The sequence below is a fragment of the Zalophus californianus genome, chromosome 1, assembly GCF_009762305.2.
Source record: "Zalophus californianus isolate mZalCal1 chromosome 1, mZalCal1.pri.v2, whole genome shotgun sequence".
Classification (NCBI taxonomy): Eukaryota; Metazoa; Chordata; class Mammalia; order Carnivora; family Otariidae; genus Zalophus; species Zalophus californianus.
In genome coordinates, this window is record NC_045595.1 from 174,793,764 (window position 1) to 174,813,046 (window position 19,283).

Here is a 19,283-nt window from a genome sequence, read left to right on the forward strand (position 1 = left end):
TCAACTCTACTTAAAAAAGAAGTCAGGAATGATATTTCTACTCTCCCTTATTCTATTTGTATAATAAGTGCAATAACAATTAATAAATACAATAATCTGAATGTACTCAGTTTGATTTTACAAAGACAGCTTAGATTTGTTTTCCCTTTTCAAGCTTTCTACCTTTTATTTATTTTCTTGTCTAACTGCAAAAATTAAGACCTTATGTATAATAATGAATTGAGTTGATAGCAGGATTCTCATTTCTACTTTAAGATAAATGCTTTTCATGTTTTACTACTGAATATGATGTTGTAGGGTTTTTGTTTTGTTTTGTTTTGTTGTTTTTACATACATTTATCAGACATACATATTTTCTATGTAGGTTGTGCTAAGAAAAAATTTTAAAGTAAAATGTTTATTTTCTTTATCGAGATTGACTTTTTCTTTCTATCAATGTTGTGAATTTTTAGAATGATTAAATAGTAAACCAACTTTTCATTCTTGGAATAAACTAAACTTGAGCATTATATAGTATCATTTTTGATGAAATTATTAGCTATGACTTTATAATTATTCCAGTGTTATTGAATTTTTGTTCATGCATTACAGTTTTTCTCCCCTCTGAAAATGTTCTTGTATGATTTGGTATCAAGATATCCTCAGCCTCATGAGTTAGGGATGTTTCTTTTTCTCACTTTCTGCAAGAATTTGTGTATGATTAGAATTATACAGACAGATTAACATAACAATAAAAAATTAAAAAAAGAATTATACAGACAGTTATTAAGCAAGTATATAATTATAGTTTTTATTTTAGGAGAGTTACTGTATATTTATTATTTTTTTATTTTTTTAAATATTTTATTTATTTGACAGAGAGAGACACAGCGAGAGAGGGAACACAAGCAGGGGGAGTGGGAGAGGGAGAAGCAGGCTTCCTGCGGAGCAGAGAGTCCGATGTAAGGCTCGATGTGGGGCTCGATCTCAGGACTTTGGGATCATGACCTGAGCCGAAGGCAGATGTTTAATGACTGAGCCACCCAGGTGTCCTGAGTTATTGTACATTTAAACTAGCACTCTTTAAAATTGGTCTTTGGGCACATGTAAGTCATGCTCTAACAAATGTTAAGTTGCATTTAACCTTTCAAAAATATCATAAACCCATCCTATCTAAATGGGGAAAATACACAACAACACATTTTTTTTTTTTGTAATTCAAATGTGGCCAATTCAACCAAGAAATATAAATGGACAATGTTGAAGAAATAAGGAAAAATCTTAAATGTGTAAAAATAGCATTCTCTATCTTATTTTTTTCTCTAATATATTTGAAAGACTTTCCTAATTTCATTGCTGTAGACACTTGGATGAGATATTCTCAATTCCTTTTTCAAATTAGGCATGAATGCATGAGAACTTGTGTCATCAGAGTTTATTCTAACAAACTATTTCTATAAATTATTTATAAAATATATATAACATACATACTGTCTATTTTGAATATTACAGGGAGTTAGAAGTGCAGAAGAAAACTTTCAGAGAGAAGCAAACAGGACATAGCAAGAATTTGGCATTGTCACCATAGAATGACATTTTATTTCAGCAATATTTTTTATCATATGTACAGGAGATAGAAAGGTGCAAATAAATGACTAAGCCTTTGCTGTAAAGTGGATGCTCACAGCATTATAGAAATGTTTTAATCATGAGAAATTATCCTAATGTTCTGCTCACTATATTCCTTAATGATGCAGTTACAATTACACTACATTATTATTTTTTTAATTTTCAGAAAATAATTCCTCCCCAAATACCAAAAAAAAAAAAAAAAAAAACATCAATCTTATATAATTCCTTCTATTTCACTAGGCAAAAAGTGGTCATGGGGGTCTTCTTGGAGTATGAACATCATTTGACTAATGGTGTGATGGCAGAAATATCAAACATTTGCTAAAAACAAGTTCCATCTTTTTGAACTTCAACTAAAATTGATAACACATGTTAGTACCAAGTTCTGAGCAGAGTATGCCCCCAGCTTTCTGCTACTTTGAAGATCAGAGACTCTCTCACCTTCTCTTGTTTAAGATCATCAAGCTCAAAATGTATCATTAAAATTGTTTATGGTTCAATTCAAATAAATGGAAATATAATGATTGAATAAAGGGCTTTCTCTAAATGACTTGAAAATGATACCTTATAACAGACGTAGTGTTTCAAGCATATAATTAATAGCAATATTAAAAAGAATTATTAATGAGCAAAAAAAAAAGAATTGCTTTCAAGAATGTTTTTTTTTTCTATACAGCCAAGATTAACTGATAAATTCTCAAACTTACCAGAAGTGGTAATTTAGATTTTCATAACTCTATTTCACTTAACAATGTATTCCTATATAATCTTATTTGATCTTTAAGGTATCTGGAAATAGTGAAGTAGAACTGCTATTCTGAATTACAAGTGAAGAAACTGAGTCTCTGTGAGTGGTTTGATTTGCCAGAGGTCTCACAACCAGTTGAGCTGAGTAAAAACTTGAACTCTGACCCTCTTATTTTTAATCTGTATACTGGTATAATTGGTTTTCTTCTTTAAACACAATTTTGTTCATTAAATTATAAGCTATGAGGGCGCCTGGGTGGCTCAGTTGGTTAAGCGACTGCCTTCGGCTCAGGTCATGATCCTGGAGTCCCGGGATCGAGTCCCGCATCGGGCTCCCTGCTCAGCGGGGAGTCTGCTCCCTCGGACCCTCTCCCCTCTCGTGCTCTCTCTCTATCTCATTCTCTCTCTCAAATAAATAAATAAAATCTTAAAAAAAAATTACAAGCTATGCATCACTCTTGGGTGTTTGCGTGTGTGTTTCTGAACTTTGCAATTAGATTGTTTTAGCAGTCATATTCTCAGGAAACAAAGAAAATAATAGGAGTGGATGCAAAACTTCTGGTGACAAAATTGCCTTATTTATATGTTAAATGCAACATATTAATTTCATTTTAAGGCATTTCTATTTCCTCTCCGATATTACAGGGTACCAGACTTAGAGCTTTTAAATATGCCACTAAAAGAGTTCAAAATCTAATCTAGGTCTGCTACTCTATTATGTTTGCACTATATGAGATGACTGGGATCTATATAGTCAGATTTGGCAGCCTTTTACATGCTTATTTGACGAGGGAGATTTATCAAATTTAGAACTTTCACCCTAAGAATAAGGCAGTTGTAATCCACATTAGAATGTTACAAAAATCAGACGTGAATAAGGAATTTAATGTATAATACCTATGATTTTTAAAGCATTTTTTTTCTTAATGCATTCTTCTTCTGCAGTTTGGTCTTGGGTATTGTTTTATGGATTTCTTTTCCAGCTGATCATAATTCATATTTGATTATTTCATTTTAATATTTAAAGAAAACCTTCCATAATAATTATGGTTTAATGTTGCTCATTATTCAGTGAATGAATTTATAGGTGATAGCTAGCAAAATATAACAGGTTATTTTCAGTAGTTTATTAACAATGGAAACCAAAAAATCAATCTTCTTTTTTTTACATTTTTTTATGTTGTTATGTTATGTTAATCACCATACATTACATCATTAGTTTTTGATGTAGAGTTCAATGATTCATAAGAGCCTATCGATAAACAAATTTAAATTTAAATCTAATATTTATTTTGATAGTCACTTTCGTCATTTTTTATTAGGCATAGGTGTCAGAGAAGTTAGGTGATAATTCTGCCCATGCTAAAATATAATGATGTTTTCCATCACTCCCTGACTGATGCAAGCAGTTACACAATTGCACTTCCTTGAAGCATGCGTTCAATTTAATGAACCAACACCAAAGAAAGACCTATAGGTAGAAGATATTGCTCTTTTTTCCATTTAATCAATTTTTTTAATTACTAAATTAAATTTAGGAATTAATTTAGGAATAAATTTAATAAGAACCTAGCATGATCCAGTTTCTATTTTCTTCTCTGCTTAAAAATAACATGAATTCTTCCCTTTATGAGAGTTCACATTCTGTTTTAGGTATTAAGGATTATTAATTCTTTCCAGAAAATTTTTGAAGCTTGAGGGATTCCTTACTATGATCAAATTATTAGGGAATTTTTTTTTAAATCAAGATATAAAAGAATAAGTAGAATACAAAATGAAAATTAGAAACTCATTTTTGTCCATTGTTGGGGACAAGAGGTAAAACCAACAGACCAAATTTCCAATGCTATCTCCAGAACTTTCTAGTTAGACAGGCTGCTTGCTCTTTATAGTTATCGTTTGTTCAAATGCAAATTGAATTATTGTATCTAATTCACAGGGTAGTGGTAATAATGAAATGACATCCATAGTACAATGTCTGGCACACAATAGTCAACTCATAAAGAAAACCTTATAAAAAAAAACTTATGAAAATTGAGTTAAAAAAATATGGCTATACAAGTACAAATAAGATTCCCCCCCCAAGGGGGCTCAAGATTTGAAGGACAACCACTTGGTGAGGATGATATAAAGGAGAATAAATGGCTAATTGATTATTAAAACACCAGTGAGACATAAAATTAAGAATTATGGCATTAAGTAGTACGCTCTTGCCCTGGAGGAAAAAAGGATTTGAACATTTTCCCAATCCTTACTATTACTAACAGTTTTTTTTATTAACTTAAAAATAGTTTAAAAATGTTCTTCAGAAAATATTTCAGAGTTACTACTAGTATGGCCTAATATTTAGGAGTACAAAGGGAAAAATTCTTCTTACCATACATACTTAATATGGGCTTACAGTTTATGGTTTAATTCTACATTACTCAGTTCTTTCTTTCTTTCTTTTTTTTTAAGATTTTATTTATTTGACAGAGAGAAAGACAGCCAGAGAGTGGACACAAGCAGGGGGAGTGGGAGAGGGAGAAGCAGGCTTCCTGCCGAGCAGGGAGCCCGATGTGGGGCTCGTTCCCAGAACCCTGAGCTGAAGGCAGACGCTTAACCACTGAGCCACCCAGGCACCCCTACATTACTCAGTTCTTAATCCCATTGATTATATAAGAAAAATCCAAAGGAAATCAAAATACATTTCAATTATACCATGCTCTTGTGAGAAAGGAACTGCCTTTTTAGTCACACTAAGATGAGAATAGGTGTTAGTGCCATTTGGAAAGTGCTCTGTGTAATGTTAAAGAAAAATATCATTGTGAAAAATATAATGTGTAATGTCTGTTGGTAACCATAGAATATGTAAATGTGGTGCCAATGAATTATCCCCTAAAGGATGCCAAATTTCCTGCCATATGTTGTCTTTCGCTCTAAGTAGTTAGCTGCCAATTTAGCTTATTCTTCATCCTGTGCTCCAAAATCTTGAAGAAAAAAAAAAAAATCCTAGAGCATTCTCAAGAGGTTTTCATTGGTACTGGAGCCAAATATCACATATCTGCCTCACGGGATTCCTTTTGAGTCTGGCTGGAGAAACTATCATGGAAATAAGCTCAGATCTCTATTATGGGCTGTGAGCCAGAGTTTCCCCAGACCAGTCAAAAATCCATCTGGGACTCTAGATTAGAATTATTTGAAATCCACAGAGAACCAGGAAAAGGCCTTGGGTCTAATGTGATCCCAATCTTTACAGCTCAGAAGCAGTCCCCAAACTCCCATAATTTTCCCAAAGCCAGGGGGGTAAAGATTTGGAAGTTTAACTGAAACTGGTAAACAGTAAAAGAAAAGGCAGCTAGCTGGGAGTTCCCAGCAATTCCTGTCAAAATTGAGTCATTGTTTTCCCTTGCTACTCTACATAACAGACTTCTCCACAATTCACTTCTTAACTATCTTTTCATCAGTGTCTTAATACAGTCCAATTTTTTCAGCTCCTAATTTTTTTCCAATCTTTAAAGATCTAGAATAGCACTTTCAATATACTACTACTTAAATATCTTTGCTCTTTTGTCAAAGGAAGACAGGTTAACCCCAAACTAGTCTTTCTGTTAGGACTGACAGCTATAAAAAAAATCGAAATTCTTTAACGATTGAGTTTGGGTTTAAATAACCTCTGCTCAACACAGGCAAAAGTCTGTCTTTTGACTTGACTTACTTTTAGTAACAACTCCCTCCAGTCGAATGATGTTGGGATGGTCAAATTGTCCCATAATGCTTGCTTCTCCCAGGAAGTCTCTCCTCTGCTTTTCTGTGTAGCCCACTTTCAGGGTTTTGATGGCCACTGAAATCTCTTTTTTTGAAGGAAGTTTTAAGCGACCACTGCAAACTTCTCCAAATTCACCTGTTGGAAGAACAGAACAACAACAAAAGGTAAGGAATTATATAATAAAAAGGTATCAGTAGAGAGCAACTGTTTCCTCTCAATAATCCCATTCAAAGTATTCACACTTTGACCTGCAAGATGTACACTGTAGGCCTTCAACTTATTTCAGAAGATGATAATCAGAGACTCCCTAAGAAACCTCAGGACATCCACACCCTATGGAAAAATGGACCTTGTGAATAGCCTCATACATTTTCAAGTACTGCATCGTGAATAATCGAATATGAAAGAACAAGAGGAAAGTTGAAAGCTCTATTGAATAGGATTTTAACTCCTTGTTATCATAGCTACCATTTCCTGAGGATAATCCACAGACCAACAGAAATATTATGGGTTGAGCAATAGATTAAATTTCAGATGTTTCTAGCCATTCTGTTATTACTAAGAGAACCAATTTAGCAATATACTCAGACTCTCTGAAAATGAGAACAGAAGCATCTGCTACCAATTCATTTTATTGGAGTATTGGCATGTTGCATTACTGACATACTAGTTGTAAAGTTCTTGGAGCTTCTGGAAGGAAGAAGAAAATACTAGTATAAAAAAAGGTAGCAATCTTTTCTATAAAATCACTATAAAATTTTCTTAGATTCAATGTCTTCAATAAAAACTTGTCTTAAATGCATGATTAATCCAGAATTTACTGAATATGGAGTGCTGCTGACTTTTAAATGGTCTAAACCAACTAATCTAAAGCTGCCTAGAACTAGTTTGGGCACTAATTTCATATACATTGTTATTGAGAAGATTTACCCGTAACTCTTTCATCATATTTTGAGCTTCCTGAGGGCAAAGACCTTCTACATCCATTTCTCTGACCCACTGCTTGCCATGGTAATTGCTACAAAGGAGTGCCACCCATAGAATGTTCTTTGTTTATAGAGGAAATCCTAATATGTGGATTATCAGATCTGATTTGTATAACATCTTAAAATGTGTTTTTTTTTTTAAATATCAAATGAGAGTTTTTTCTGAAAAGGATGAATTACACGATTGTTAGGGTATCTATGAAATGGAAGAGCATTCTTGGTCCATCCTTCTCACTGTGAGTTTTTGTACAAGCTCCATGCCCCCTGGATCAGCCAGAGAGAAGCTGTCAAGAAGTGAGATGCTTCTTTTCTATATTTTGTTCAAGCAAGTGCTTCATCCCACAAAAGCAGCAGGTTGTCCTATTGATTTACCAGCTGCATTACTACAAATAACTCGCTTCTCTCCAGGAAGCTCTAAACTCCCCCACACTTGGTCCTTTCTCGGGAATCCAGTTTTGTCTCTGTTTCCAAAACAATGACTTATGCTGTAACTTATCAAAGTCACTTAAGGTCCAAAAGCAGTTATTTATACATTTTTTTTTAAATAAATACTCATCAATTGGCAACAGTATGACAAACACATTGAAAAACACAGTTATAATGCTAAATAAGGCAGATCTCATTTCTTCCTTTAGAGGGAGTGTAGAGAAAATAACGATATCTGTAGCTAGAGTGTTCTTTCGGATTACGGGGAGAATCAGGGGTAGAATTTGAGAACATTCATTGACTTTTGAAATCCAAGGGAGAATATGTCATTATAGAGTGTGAGTAATAGGGGGAAAAGTTATGATGCAAAGTAAATCATTGTTAGAATCTGTAAGCAGGAGTAAGTGTCCCTGGGAGTGGCTCAGCTGGTTAAGCATCTGTCTGCCTTCTGCTCAGGTCATGATCTCGGGTTCCTGGCATCGAGCCCCGCATTGGGCTCCCTGCCCTGAGGGGAGTCTGCTTCTCCCTCTCCCTCTGCCCCCACTTTGTGTGCACGCATGTGCACGCTGTCTCTCAAAAAAATAAATAAAAAAATATTTTTAAAAAGAATAAGCATTCCTTTCCTGATATTGGGTTATTAGAACATTGCCAGAGAGCTCTAGTTCATGTTGTGTAAACATTAAGTTTGAGGAAACCATTAGGAATCATCTACAATAAACTTTAATTTTCTGAAAGAAAGTTCTGCCATTATCATGAGTCAATATGCTGTAATGGATCATGTTTTAAATTTTGATGTTATCACCACTTATTCTAGACAACAAATCACTTGTCAACAGATTGCAGGACAGACAGTACAGAACTGTGGGACGGAGTATGGATTCTAGGGCCTAATTTCCTCCGTCACCTATCAGCTGTGTGATTTTGAGCAAGCAGCTTAACCTCTCTGTGCCTTTGTCTCCTTATCTATAACTTGGCAACGCCAATTGTGTCTAACTCATAAGGTCTTTGTGCAATTAAAGGAATGAATGTATGTAAAGACACATAGTATTTTCCTCTCTGAGTTCAGGCCCACCTTAAGAAGGATAAATTATCTATCTACCTCTGAAGAGTTAGATCAAATTGAAGCACAAATATAAAAATGCTTTTTAAACTGTCAAGTTCTGTATTGATGTGAGAAGAGGTGGTTGTAATGATGATGGTGACAGCAAGGTTAATGTCACCTTGGACAAGTATTTGTAAAGGAGAGTATTTTGTAAAAGTACCTCACTGGAGTGATGTGGAAGAGTTTGAATTTCAAGTGGGTCAATGAGAGTTCCTTTCTTTCTTCTTCATGGGATATCTGACATATGTAAATGTCTATCTACCTCCAAAATTCAGAAAATGATGTTTCAGCAATGCTAATTTTTAAAAACCCCCAAATTTTGAAATGTGATTATTTCATCATATAAATACTAGAGATGGTCACCAATATATTATACTAAACATAGAAATGTTAACTATTAATTCAATTCTCTTTATAATAACTTAAAACAACTCTGTTGGAAAAAATAACAAAGACTGGGCAAACACAATGGTCGATCTTTCCATCTAGTCAAATTTTACACGGTCTTATTCAATTAACTTTGAACCTATAAGAAAGAAAACTTAGATCCTGTCATTCCCGTCATTTCTAAGCACAACCACAAGAATCACTTGGAAGGCACTGCTTGATTTTTTAAATTCAGTAAGTGCAGCAGTTTTTATTTGTCCTTTGAAATAAACTATGCTTTATGAGAATGGTCACACTGTATTCCGATTTAAGATGTACAATGCAAAATTGCTAAAAGTAGAATTTCTTACACTCATGTTATTTAAAATAGAGGAAAAAATCTACTTGTGTTTAAGTAGAACGACACTCTGCCTTGGCTTCAAATTCCACTCTCCTTCTACTATTTTAATAAGAGAAGCTTAATAAAAATACATAGAGAACAATGTTAATGTGGCAGCTAAGCACTGCATATTAACAGGAATTACCACAATCCTCACAAAAATGTTGGCACTACTGTAATTATTAGTGTCTAGTATGGACTTTGAAATTGAAAAGTAAAAGATTCAAAATTTTGGTTTTCAATTAATAACTATGTAACCATAGGTCATCCAGATTTTAGCTCTTGTTTCCTCATCTGGTGAAATGGAGATAATGCCTATCCAGTAGGCTAATAAAATTAAATATCATGTGAATGCCTAGCATAGAATAGAGAATTAAACGAATATATTCTACTTTCAGAAATTTTCAGTATTTAATCTTTGAAATAATGGTTGGATGGAGGAATGAAACTGGGAATTTTAGTCATTATGAATTCCATTATTAAAAAAATTACTACTTTGAGAAAGTAAATTTATGGTTCAATTTTAATTTTGTTATTTGCAATAAGGGCTTAATTTTCTGATTAGCCAAAGTACAAATGAGAGTTTCTATTATATCTATTTCTTTGTATAAAATCTCTGACAAAATTAGAGAATTGGCTGACACATATAGTCTTTTGGCATATTTAATTGACTGAGAAAGTTCTGTCTTTGACTGAAAGATTCAGTCTTGTAGCAATGGAAGATAGTTGCTAATCAATTTAGCACATTATTAAATTTTTATGGACAACATTACTTTTAAAATTTTAAAAGGATACAGGAAATGAGTAAGTGTATAATTGAAAGAAGGCTGGCCAGGAATAGATTGTTACTGAAGTTGTTGTGGAAATGGGTACTGGTATACTACACTCTCCATTATACTATTATACAATTTCCTCTACTTTTGTAGATATTTTACATTTTGCAAAACAAAATGTTAAGAAAAATTGATAGCTTTTAAAATCTCAAACTCTTATTCTATCTTGGTGATGACAAACCCTTGAAAGGCGAATCAAGATAGACTAGAACTGGGTGTGCACATTATATTGAGATCTTCCAGGAGGAGTATAATTGACCTTGAAGATCTACTTGTTTGCAAGCAAAGCAGGCACAGTATTGTTGCCCTGAATGTGGCAAATGAGGATATTGGCTACACAACCCTGAAAATGGGGCAGATGTCTATTTTTTTACAAATACGTTTGAGGAGAGAAATGAAAAAAGATGATTTGTCCTGATCTTTAATAAGCATCAGGGATTATTAAGTGACTCAGTATAAGTAGCCTTTCCTTTTGTCTCATTTATCAGATACCATGTTTAATGAGTGTGTTTTGTCTCACACTACTGTGTTCTAGATATCTGGTGTTATCAATAACATCGATATATTTAAGCTTTTACTAATGCAGAGGGTCCCAAAGTTCAAGGTCCCGATGTGTCTGTCTGGCCTTCTGGACACCGGCTAAGCCTAAGTGGGTTTCTCCTCCTCACATCAGTTTAGTGTGCAAAGTTTTTGTGCTACCTATGCGCCCGAGGTTTCCATGTTAGAGAACAGTGCACTCTTGTGGGACATTAACACCAGCAGGACAAAATCTCTCTGCACCACAGAGCAGTTTACAAAGCAGAACTGTGCAAATGAAAGAGAGTAATCAATATAGATTTGTTTTAACTTGATTAACATAGATATATGATGAATGTGTATATTCTTAAGTCTTAGATTGTGGAAAAAGAAGCACATACTCTTTTCTCCTTTTATGAATTACTAGTTCCATATTTTACTATTACCTGCACATGTATTTTTTTTTAAAGATTTTATTTATTTATTTGACAGAGAGAGACATAGCGAGAGAGGGAACACAAGCAGGGGGAGTGGGAGAGGGAGAAGCAGGCTTCCCGCTGAGCAGGGAGCCCGCGATGCGGGGCTCGATCCCAGGACCCTGGGATCACGGTCTGAGCCGAAGGCGGACGCTTAACGACTGAGCCACCCAGGCGCCCCTGCACATGTCAGTTTTAGGAGGATAAAATATTAATAAAGTTAGAGGAGAAGATTTAGTAAATTATCATTTTATTTAGATAATATGAATTACTCAGATTGTCCTGCTTGAATAGTAAATACCATTAGAATTCTAAATACTGCTTTGATGTACAGAAAGAGAAACAGAGAAAATTATATGCACATTTATGTAAAGAAGCATCAGTCATACATATAGTACTTGCAGAAAACATGATCTGATATGTTATGCATTCAATGAGTTAATTTCTCAATCTTTCTATTTCCTACATCAACTTTGCATTTGGTTTTAAAACAACATTGACTAATGAGATGATGGAATAAAGCTATTGTACAATATTGTTTTTTACTTTTAAGTAGTAGTTTTTATTCAGTCCCACACTGCATGTCTGTAAATGTCCATACATTTCTGTGTAAATGTATAAATATCATTATTTTATAAGTACCTATAATTTTTATTGGAAATATGCAACAGCTATTAACAATCCACAGGTATTTGTTAATTGATCTATGATTGACTAGATTCATGATTAGAACGAAGAGATGTCTATATGAAAACAAGCTTCAACACAAATGAATTAAGACTATACAAAGTTACAGGCAAATATTAAAATGGAGTACTTTACATTACTTAAACTATTCCCTCAAAAAGAGTTTTAAGTAAATTTGTGTAAAATGTGTCATTTATGATTTTATTTCGTGTTGTCTCTTTTTTTTTTAATTCCAAAGAGGATTCTAAAATTACCTTTTTTACAAAATCAAAATTTTCACGTGGTGAGCTTGTTTAAAATAAGACACTTTTATCCTGTTATCCCTATTCAGCCAAATAGGCTTTGTGACACATGATCAGCACAGCCAGGGGAGGACTGAGCTCTTGTGGCTGCCGGCTCTGAAATTCAATAAATAAAAAGCTGGCCATGGTCTATGAGTCTGTAAGTCTGGCACCTTTGAAATCTGTCCATTCCATTAGATACTCCTTCATTTACTTTTTGCCTGCCTTTGATCATGAAATCAGGGGAAAAAAAAATGTCCCTTTTCATAGCAATATAACTCAGGCAGCATTCTTATTCATAGTTGTAAATTTGTAATTAACACGGGGTTGAGAGTAGGATTACTGTGGTGGTTACCTGCTCCAACAACTTTGTCAATGGATATGTTGGTGGCATCCAATTCCTTGGCAAACTCATGAACTGCTTGGGTAGGGTCTTCGTATGTGTGTGGGTCAACGTAAGTCCTGAGACCTGGAAGTTTTACTGTTTAAGGGAAAGAAGAAAGGCATTATTGTAGCTAGATTTATTAAAATTTTACTGACACAATTTTGTAATCACATTGTTAGTGAAAAAAAAAAAAAAAGAATCCCCATTACAAAAAAGTACACCAAACCTTTAGTTTATTCTCAGGTACCACAGCAACTGGCAGACAGAGAAATGGGACTAAGTATTGAACCACTTAAGAAACAAAGTTTCCCATAATGAAACAAATGAGGAAACACAATGAACTTTCTCTGCAAAAACATTAGAAGGAAAATGGACTTTCAAAAAGGGGAATCTCAAGGAGATGGTGTTTCAGAATTGAGTAGACCAAGTAATTACTACCAGAAGCATTAGTGAGTGAATACCAATAAGGCTATTACACATTTATGATTCTACGAAGACTGCAGTAAACAAATATTTATGACAATGCCGCATCTGACAATAAATCAGTTTGTGAAATAACTTCATAAGGTGGAATGGCAGCTAAAATTACAGATACATTAATTAAAGGATATAAAACATCATGTCTTTTGTCTGACACTATTCTGCTTTTAGTAACATTGACAATCAAATCCCCCACTGCAATTATAGATCTACTTAAACCTGTGAGGATATGTATATACAAAGTGAGTATTATATGCATGTACTAATATAGTTATCAATTAACTGAAATCTTATTGTATAGCTTTTCAACATAGTTCAAGGCAATATAAATTCTCTGTAAGTTTAATAATGGTGCTAAGAAGCTAAATTCCAAATACAAATTATTTTTATAGCTTATTAAATATAAACCTCTTTCATAATATATGTATTTATTTAATTATTCTGAAGGTGAAAATTTTTGTGATGTTCTATAATCAAATTAGCGTGGATCAAAGATAAGGGAGAATCATTTTGGATTTCATTTAATACTAATGAGATTCCTACCATTTGGAAAAATAAGTCGTATTAGAAACAATTTGGAATGTTCAATAAACAAACTAACTTTCTTTAAAGTAAAATTATTTTTTTTTAAGTAAGCTCTATGCCCAATGTGGGGCTTGAACTCACAACCCTGAGATCAAGGGTCACATGCTCTACCAGCTGAGCCAGCCAGGCACCCCTAAAACTAAATTTTTAAAAAAGGGAGACTAGGATCTACTAAAGTACATGGACATGCTCTAACATTAAAGTATATTATATATGTACTAATATGATGGATTTTTACTTTTAATTTTGGTAATATTGGTAAAAAAATATTGGTAACATTGCTTTAGCAAGGGGCAGGGATGCCTAATAGTGATGTATTTTTTCATTTATAACACTATATTATTCAAAGTTTTTTTATTCCTAAAGTAACAAATAAAATCAGATGTTGTATTTTCCAGTATAATTTTATAATGAAACAATCTTAATGACAAATTGCAACTGAACATTCTGTGATGACCAAAGACTTCTTCGACTCCGTTTCAGACTTTGCATTAAATGGGTGTAGAGACTGATGGCAGCAATTATTCTGGAAAGCCTTCAGCGCAATGGACATCAGGCCAACAGGTCTAGCATTTCATAGCGTGGGCTGAGAAATGATTAGTTTATTGACCTATAGGACATCTTTATGAATGCCATGGTTAACCACCTCATAATTTATGTTCCTGCAAAGTATCCATATAGGTTTTGAGTAAAGAAATAGAAGCATATGCAAAAAATGGATTATAAAAATAAATGGTGGTTAGGAAGTAAAAATTCGATATTCCTCAGCTACACCTTCAGATGATTTTGAGACTGCAGGGTAGGACTGGGAGAGTGGGGAACAAATGGAGAAGAAAGGCTAACACTCCCCCTACTCAGAAATGTCCATTCCTTTTGAGCTCCCAGATCAGTTTGCAAGCTTCTGCCATTATTGTAAACATTGTTGCTTCCTATAAAGACAGATGGCCGACCCAGTCCTTAGGCCAGTGGTCTTCTATAGTTTATTAGTACACTAAACCTATTTCTAATATTATCAGTACCAAAACACTTTACCCTTAAGACAAGCAAACAAATTAAGGAAAGCTCTCATACTTTTCTTGCTTAGGAGTAAGGAAAACAGTAAAAGTAACTGTAGACTTACTAAAATATGTCAGGAAATAAAGTTGTGTCAGAACCTTTTTGTAATGAAGGCTCACCTCAAAGGAAAGCTAGGCTATATGATCATCCTGTTTTGATTCATCTCTAGTAGATTGTAAGGTAAGGAACTAGTAAGGTAAGGAAACTTAGTATTCCTTTTCAAGGAAAAAGAAACACTTTTAAAGATAAGGTAAAAACTAAATTTCCCCCCAAATTAATTTTTTTTTCTTGTAAACAATTACAAATGTTTTACTTTGCTCACCTCCAGGAAATCAGTTTGGAAGCAATTTACTAGCATCAGAATTTACAAAGATCATTATAAAATGAGTCATCAGGAGCATAGCCTCAAACATTTTAAATAAGCACGGGTTTTAAACAGCCTTGAAAGTATGCTTAGAGTTACCTTCCATAGCTGGCAGCCCTAAGGAGTATATGTAGTACCAAATAATCTGAAAATTCAATAGTCATTCCCAACTAAAATCAATCAAATTCACTGCAATGAAGTAAAATCATATAAATTGTTTTTCTATCCCCATGGAATTTGGGGAATGATACAAATATAACATACACACACCCCCAAGCAAAATAGCCTGTTCACTGTGGGAGCTTCGGCTGCCGACTTTTAACCGCTGACCCCAGAGGTTCCGGGAATCAGGTGATGCGGGATACAAGGCCTATAATCCCTTCACACCAATAATTAAGGGCAACCTACAGAGTAACTGGGCTGTGTCAAGAAAACCAGATAATAAACACATGCGCACGTGTTAAGCTACACTACTTTACAGCTCGTTCTGTGCAAACACAATAATTTACATTTCCATTTTACCAGCATGAGTTGCCCTAAGGACAGCAGAAAATAAAAAGGCCTAGCCGGAGAGGGTGAGGGAACAGGATCTTAGGAGGTGAAACACATTTCTTTCCTTTTGAAGCAATATTATAGGATTTGTAACAAGGCTGGAGGGAATAGTTCATAGCTAGAGCTTTTTAAAGTAATCCCAAATAAATGGTCTGAAATAAACCAGCTGTCGGATTAAGACGCAGAAAGTTTATGACATGCATATAAGTTACTTTATGCCCTTATAGCTAGGATAAAATGCATTTCTTTTTTGTTTGTCTGTCAGAAAGATACTGCGCATTTGAAGAAAATTAACGTTTCAACCAACCCCACCAGAAAAACCCAACAGCTAAAACAGATCGGAGGGATAGAGGAACCTGCTTGCAATGGGGATACAGAAATTTATCATTGTTCCAAATTCATGAGCTTTACAATTCTGATATAAAAAAAACAGTATGGTTTTGCTCTAAAGACAATATTTGCATTGACTATCTACTTCAAATTAAGAACAACTTAATCCACAGGAATGTAACTGCTCTAATTGATGCATGACGACTGGGACTCCGTTTTTTTGGGGACCATGAAAAAAGCTAGACAAGTATCCTGTAATTTGTTCATTCATTCTTTTAAGACTTTTGAGTTGGTAACCTAACTAATCTGAAATGATGAGGTGCTGCTATTAGGAAGGTACTACTTTGGCTTTTGTGAATTATTCTGTAAGGACTGCAATGAGATAGAGAAAACAATGCTCTCTGTAAACTCTGTCACTGTGTTCATGTCACATCAATTTACATTTTGGAAGACATTCTTTTTTTTTTTTTTTTTTTTTTTTGCAAGCCACTGTATGCCCCCTGCATGTTAGCAACAGGTAATCAAGCTTTTACTTGAGTTAGAACTAGAACTACAATTTTTAGATGCAAAGCCAGTGACTGATATAAAGTATGATGCTGAACTGAAAATAATTTTACAAGGCAATGATGAATGCTAAAGAAAGTAATGCTTACAAGACCACATTAGTTATATTGAGACTATCTGAGAGCACATAAGTATGAGGATAGCCTGTACTAATTTCCATAAGAACATGCTATTCCATTTGAGTCCACTGATTAGTAATTGCCACATTAAAATGAGTCATAGTTTGGAAAATCAAAACACTTGGGATGATTTGTTTTGCCAGAAGAAGGAAAAAAAAAGAGTCTTCTTATAAACACTTCATTTCCTAAAAAAAGTATTTCTTTTAGAAAATATTAAAAAGACACTAAACTGATTGGTATTAAAATATGAGGGAAAAGTGCAGGCTTTCCTACTAGTTGGATATCGTGTGACTCCAAAATAATATACAGTTTATTTTAAAGGCTCTCTCCTGGTTGGTTGACAAAACAGAGTTAAGTCATTTCACATAAACAGAGGTTGTTTATATTTATTTGGAAGTTAGGGAAGGGAAAAGGTGCCTATTTAGATTTTAGCAAAGGATGAGAAATGAGGAAATTGAAGATACGCTTTGCCTTTCAGCTACGCAGAGCTGACTATGGTCCATACTCCCCATTATGTGCATTATCTGGAAAGAAACCACAGGTTATCCTTCACTTTGGCTTAAGTATGCTGAAATGTGGCCATATAAAAATTACTTAATGCAGAGCCATGAATTTCCTTTTCCATTTAAAATTAATTTAATTTGCTCAATTCTTTCATAGGACTACTTTTGCATTCTTTTTGTGAGGAAGTTATCCAATTATAAATCAATAACTGGGAAAACTGAAATACAAAAAACCAAAGCGCCAAAACAGCTTAGGAACTTACAATGTCCATTCCCGAAATGAAGCCTTTTTTCATCTGTACTGTGTTTTGACTTGTTATAGCCACAGAACCTGGAGGTAAGTGAAGGGAAGAGAACACAGAAAGAAAATATACTTAAAGCAATTATCTATGCTCAGAATGTGCAAAGCACAAAAAATAAAGCATTTTCCTCAAACAATTAAATGCTTTAGTGAAAGTTTAATGACTTCATATTTTCTAAATCCTTTATAGAAAGCCTCTTTCTCTGGGGACTCTGGAAAGCTGCCTAATGAGGAGATATGTAGAGTTGCTTCCCCACTGTGCAGACCCCTTCAGCTCAGTTTTTATAATGGCCTTAGAAAGTGTTTATAGTTTTTTTTTTTTTTAACAACTGCTGTTAGAATGAATGAAGGGTAAAGTCTCCATTGTTAGTGATTAGCGCAGTGCCGCATTACCAGTGTTCTGGGTGAGAAAGTGGCAGGGAAATCTGGGGTGTATTTGAAGAGAGGATAATTGGAAAAAGAAAGTTAAACCTACAAGTGAGGTCAAAAGGGAGAGGAGAAGTGGAATGTGTTGAAGAGTGGGGCAGGAATTTAATGGAAGAAAGAAAATCAAAACTAAAGTTGGAGAAACAAAAGAAAGGGAGGGGAAGAAAGAAAGATCTAGATCTAAGTGGAGACATGCTTATTTGTTAAAATACTTCATGGACCACACTCTGCGGATTTTGGCAGCCACTGAGGGAGCAGGCAAAGCAATAATGAAAGTAAGTGGTAAAAGAGCCCGTGAACTCACCTCCCGATCAAGACGTAGGTGACGACGGTGAGCAGGATAATGGCCACAGCCGCCGAAATGGCAATCATCACCACTTGGCTGTTTTCCCCGGAGATGGAAAAAGCTGTGAGTTGGAGGAGAAAAATAAGAAAAGGCCGGGCATTAACACACCATAACTAACATCTGCATAGAAAAGCCATATTTACTCTGCTTGTACCTGAACTATGGCTTACTCCTAAGACAGTGTAGACAGAACTCTTCACTTCATGTAAAAAAAAAAAAAAAAAAAAAGAAAGAAAGAAAGAAAGAAAAAGAAAGAAAAAGAAAAGAAAAAGACATTTCCTACCATGGTGCTTGAAATTTCTAATTTATAAGATAAAATACGCTGTTTCAATGGCATCAATTAAACACACCTTGAGTGCCTACCATGTGCAATATCCTGGACTGGTTTTCTCTATCCTCACTGCAAAGAAACTCACTGGATAAACCAGAAGTTACTAGAGGCACATAGAGAACAGGTAAGATTTCCAGGAATGAAATGATAAAAGCTTTCTAATCAAGCTTGTTTAGCCTCCAGTATCTAGAGTTATTTAAATGTTTTACAACACATACCACCAACAAATTGTTCTTCTCCCTGTATTTCCTAACTTCGTGAATGGCCCATCACTCACTCACTCAATCACCTAGACAAGGGGTTGGCAAAAATGGCCCAGGGGTCAAACCTGGCCTGCCACCAGTTTTTGTAAAGCCCAGGAGCTTACAGTGGTTTTACATTTTTTTTAAATGGTTGTAAAAAGTCAAAAGAAGATTTTTTGACATGTAAAAATTATATAAAATTCAAGTTTGGTATCCATCAGTAAAATTGCATTGGAACACAGACACATTCATTTGTGTATTGTCTTTGGTTGCTTTTATGTTACAATAGCCAATTGAGTAGGAATAACAGAGACTATACACACAAAGCCTAAAATGTTTATTATCTAGCCCTTCACAGAATAAGTTTACCGACCCTTGAGCTAGACCAATGTTTCTCTAACTTCAGTGTTCATTCAAAACACTTAGGAATCTTTTGGAAAAGTGGTTTCTGATCCAGTTGGTCTAGAATGGGGACTGACACCTGCTTTTCTTGTGAGATCTGAGTGATGCTGCTTCTTCT

The 19,283-nt window shown here is 34.4% G+C and overlaps 1 protein-coding gene across 2 annotated transcripts in view; it reads right to left on the reverse strand.

Annotated features, from left to right (window-relative positions):
* EPHA3 (EPH receptor A3) overlaps window positions 1-19,283 on the reverse strand; it is a 368,423-nt gene that overhangs the window by 52,580 nt on the left and 296,560 nt on the right. For both annotated transcript variants that reach the window (XM_027587500.2, XM_027587501.2), the window contains exons 8-11: window positions 18,149-18,251; window positions 17,381-17,448; window positions 12,535-12,660; window positions 6,056-6,241 (exon numbers count right to left, since the gene is read on the reverse strand). In XM_027587500.2, coding sequence (XP_027443301.1) covers window positions 6,056-6,241; window positions 12,535-12,660; window positions 17,381-17,448; window positions 18,149-18,251 — 483 coding nt within the window. The remainder of the gene's footprint in view (window positions 1-6,055; window positions 6,242-12,534; window positions 12,661-17,380; window positions 17,449-18,148; window positions 18,252-19,283) is intronic.